At 34.4% G+C, this 4,964-nt stretch overlaps 1 protein-coding gene across 1 annotated transcript; it reads left to right on the top strand.

The window, feature by feature from the left end:
• Positions 1-303: 303 nt before the first annotated feature.
• On the top strand, positions 304-1,225 carry LOC112507969 (protein LURP-one-related 8-like). Its single transcript, XM_025112730.1, has 2 exons — positions 304-598; positions 708-1,225. Exons 1-2 carry the CDS (start codon positions 350-352, stop codon positions 1,086-1,088), a joined length of 630 nt encoding a protein of 209 aa, XP_024968498.1. The 5' UTR covers positions 304-349; the 3' UTR covers positions 1,089-1,225.
• The last annotated feature ends 3,739 nt before the right edge of the window (positions 1,226-4,964 follow it).

The following is a 4,964-nucleotide window of genomic DNA, read 5'->3' on the forward strand; positions in this document are numbered from 1 at the left end:
TCCCAGGGTTTGGTTTTATTCTAGAATTTGAGCAAAATCAAGCTAAAGCAAAATTCATATAAGTTTGGAATATTTATTTTTCCACCAATGGAATAAATAACGTTTAAACGAAAAAGAAACATAATAATTACCATCAAAACGAAATATTATTGAAACATATGTTGTAAATAATTTAGAAACACGTGCCTATATATACCCTAATTGTTCTTTAAGTAGAATATCATGTTTTTTGGATGGGATATATTCTTCATCTGAGTGGMAACTATATAAGACAGCAACATCCCTCCTCTCTCATCATCATATCCACCAAATTTTGTAAGCCATACAATTTCTTGTGCTTCAGTTCATCATGACAAAGGTGTACCCCACTCCCATCACTTCGGTTACTGTTTCGCCACCCAAATCCTCTGCTGCCAGTAAGAATCCGGTGATCTTCACTGTTTGGAAGAAGTCTCTACTCTTCAATTGCGATGGATTTACAGTGTTCGACTCCAATGGCAATCTTGTATTTCGAGTAGACAACTATGTCACCGGAGGTAAMGGTGAAATTGTTCTCATGGATGCGTTCGGCCGCTCTGTCCTCACTATTCGCCGCAAGGTACGTATATCACATCATGCATGTTCATCAAATTTTGATTTATAGACACAAATTCATTCGAAGTTAATTGGATTCCATATTGGTTAACCAAATATTTTGTTATTACCAGAGGAWAAGTCTTTCGGACACCTGGCAAGTGTATGATGGAGAAACAACGCTTGTTCCACGGTTTTCGGTCACGAAACACATGAACATTTTCAACACCAAGTCCCTAGCTTACGTTTGCAAAGAAGGATCGTCAAAGAATAACAACACGAGAATCCCGATGTATAAGATCGATGGATCATATGCTCAAAGGTGTTGCATCGTATATGATGATATGCGACGGAATGTTGCTGAGATCAGGAGCAAGGAAGCCAAGGGAGGTACTGTTGCTCTTGGCGTAGATGTTTTCCGTTTGGTTATGCAACCTTCAATCGATCCAGCTGTCTCTATGGCTCTTATCATCGTCCTCAATCAGATGTTCGGTTCGTCTAAACGTGTTTTTTAAGCTTACCGGAGACTGGAAATATTAGAAAGAGTTGTTAGCTGTAGTTTTTGCTTTTGATAAATATTTATGTCAACTTGTTAGGGGTAACAATTATTCATTGGATATAGTCCCGGATGATATTTAATCCAACGGACAGTGGACAAGTCCTAACTGTCATTGTTATTTCAGGAATAGCTTTTAAATATTTATAAACTAGTGTTTGTTGGTTTTCGACAAAAAACTATACTTGGGTCTTCGGAGAACATACTATTTTTTGGCAACCATAAACTAATTTATAAGATAACGTTTCGAAAACTATTTTAGATAGGTTTTTCATAAGTTTCAGTTGATTTGTTTTTTTATGCCTCTTATAACATATTTATCTCGTATTCTCCCCAACCTACAACAATTACAAATAGTAATCCAATGTGAAAACCATGATGAAATAAAGGAAGATGAAATCAAAATAAAGAGTAAGAGAAGATGATTTGTTGTAAAAATACAGCAAACTTAAGTGGCTTTAATTGGACCATCTTCTAAGCTAAAAGATATCTTTCTCATTTTCACTATAAGAAAAAGCTTCATTAGTGACCAAACTTTTACTGATTACTTATATTTTGGTCACTACTGTGATGGTAGTGACGATGAGAAAGGTTGCACTAATTTGTGGTCACTATTATGAACTTTAATAACAAAAAGTAAATGCAGTCGTTAAAGGGGTGTTTGGGATTGCTTATTTAAAATAACTTATGTTCTTTTTTGTAAAAGTGCTTATTAACTTACGTGGTATCAAAACGGAGTTTTGTAAAGAGTGTTTGGATTAGCTTATAGCGGTACAAAAAAGTAATAAGCTGATAATGCAAAAAAGTGATTTTTCATATCAATCTATTTTAATGACTAAATTTGTAACGACCATATTTTTCGTCATAACTTTATAAATTCATGCGTTTAATGACCAAAATAATGGTCACTGAGTTAAAAAGTTTGGTGACCAAAAGAACATGGTCTTTAAGTTGAACGTTTTAGTGACAAAAAACAAAATAGTCACAAATTTGAAATGATTAGTTACCAAAATAGTGGTACCTAACTAGTTGATGTTACTTTTAAATGTTAGTGACAAAAATAGTGGTCAATAAGTTGGTAGTTTAGTGACCGAAAATAGTGGTCACTAAATGGAAATGATTAGTGACCAAAAATAGTGGTCACTAACTAATTGGTTATACTTAGGAATGTTAGTAACAAACAATAGTGGTTACTAAGTTGGATGTTTTAGTGACAAAAAAAATAAGTTGTCACAAGTTTGAAATGATTTGTTACCAAAATAATGGTGACTAACTAGTTGGCGTTATTTAGGAATGATAGTCACTAAGTTGAAAGTTTTAGCAACAAAAAATTAGTGGTCACTAATTTGAAATGATTAGTGACCAAAAATAATAGTCACTAACTAAACAAGACATTTTCTAAAATGCATCCTATAAGGTAAAATATTATAAATAAAATAAAATTGTAACAACAATTCTTGTAACTATGAGTTTAATATTTTATTATTAAAATTTTAATTACGTATTTAATTTTAAAAAATATCATAACTAAATAAATTACAGCGTACAAATAAATGTATATAATAAAACATGATTAGATTGTGGTACTCAAATTGGTTTATTAATTACGCCATAGAATTGAGCTCAAAATTTCAAAATAAACCTGATTGCCCTAACCCGCCTCCTTCTTCCATCGATTCACGCTCCTTACCTCACACCATCATACATTATCGATTGACTTCATCTGGCCTTCTCACAGGTAATTGACGCCTCAATCCATATAATCTCGTCTTCTTCACAGGTAGTCGACTTCATCTTCTCATCATTGTAGTTCTCGATTTCTGCCTTTCACACATCATCTCGGCTTTGTCTTTAACACAACATCTCGATTTTTGTCCAAAAACTACATGGTGATTCATTTTTCTCACTTTGTCTTTCAATTGTGTAAAATTATCATCTCAAATGGTTTTTAATTTTGTGGATCAACAGGTTTCAAAGGTAAAAGAGCAAAGATCCCAAGCTTTCTGGATTCAATATATGTGTCGCTTTCTCCATCTTAGCGCCCAACTAGAGATTGACAACAAAAAACTGTATTTAGGTATGATTTCCCATTGCATGTTGTTTCTTGAATCATATGTTGGTTTTTCTTGTTTGTATTACTTGATTTATGGTAGTTTGGTTTATACATGTTGAAATTGGACTAATTATAGTTGCTTGAGGAATAACTTATGTGCAATACTTCTTGTGCGTGTGAGTGTGAGCGGAGCTGAATCTATTTCTCCGTATCTTCTGTTTTTTGTTCAATATTTCTCTCGGGGGATCATGAATGGGATTGAAATTATGTAATTTGTTAGTTGTTAGCAATCAAGTGTCTTCTTTCTGTAAGGACTATAAGCCCGCTGAAATGGTAACAGGAAGAGATTTTAATTTCTTTTAATTTCTTTGGTATCAGATCCTATGTTTAAGTGATTTGGGTGATCAATTGCATGATGATGCCTAGACTTAAACTATTCTATTGCATATTAGGGTCCCGGACATAGTTAGAACCAATGAAATAAATATGATAAGTTAAGAGTTCAGTGTGTAAGGTACATTCGGATTACATCTGGCCAATGTAATTTTGAATCTACAGGTACATATCTTAACTTGGACACTTTATTGTATTTGGGAATGTGAAAATGTGTTATTTAATCATGAAATCTACAAATGACAAGCCGGTCCAGAAGATCACCAACACTAGCCCATCTTGATCTTAGTGAGGCAGAAAATTCTCCCATTGAAGCCCCTATTAATACCTCAGGAGGTAGAGGCAGAGGAAGAGGGAGAAATCAAATAAGGGAAAGAAATTATCAATCACAAGGTTATGTTAATCAAGCAGAATCTAACTCTGGGAATAACAATCCGGAACCAACACCACAACCAGATTTTGTAACTAGAGATATGTTGGCTGAAGAAATGGGAAAGTTAAGAGAAACCTTAACATCAATATTGAGAATGCCTTCGAGGGTGGAAATAGAGCGAGTAGAGATAAATTCTTCCATACCAACACCAAGCACAAGAGGAGGTGATATTAAAATGTTTTTAACATGCAAACCACCAGCTTTTTCGGGTGAGCGAGATTCAGTTAAAGCTATGTGTTGGATAAAAGAGATTGAATCAGTATTCAATACTATACGTTGTCCAGAAGCCGACAAAGTCAGGTTTGCTGTATCAGTTCTAAAGTCTAATTCTTTGTATTGGTGGGAAATAGAATCTCTTGGAAGAGTGGATGTTTTGGAAACCTTGTCATGGGCAGAATTTGTGAATAGATTCAAAGAACAATTTTGTCCCAAGGCTGCAGTTAGACAAATGGAAGAGGATTTCTTGAAGTTGGAACAAAGCTCTGGATCAGTTAGAGAATACACAGAAAAATACATTGAGTATTCTAGATTTGCTGAGCATTACATATCCACAGAAGCTAGAAAAGTTGAGAGATATATCTGGGGTTTGAAACMYTCAATTAGAGAATTTGTTATAGCAATGAACCCAACCACTTTTCCATTGGCAGTCGATGCAACTGAAGTCACAGAAAGGAACAAAAATAGAAGCGATGAAGGAAAACAAATGGAAAAGAGGAAGTGGGAAGGATCTTCAACAGTATATCGAGGATCCAAGTCCTTTAAGTTCAACAAGAAACCAATGCAGAGGTCGATGAAGAAGGTCTGTCCTAGGTATCGACAATATCATAAAGGAGAATGCAAATCAGAACCGATGAAATGCGTCAATTGTGGTGAGATTGGACATTCATCAAGATTCTGTCCGATGAATAAAAGATGTTTYAACTGCAATTCCCCGGATCATTTTAAAGACAAATGCC

The sequence above is a fragment of the Cynara cardunculus genome (assembly GCF_001531365.2).
Source record: "Cynara cardunculus var. scolymus isolate 2C chromosome LG 2, CcrdV1, whole genome shotgun sequence".
NCBI lineage: Eukaryota > Viridiplantae > Streptophyta > Magnoliopsida > Asterales > Asteraceae > Cynara > Cynara cardunculus.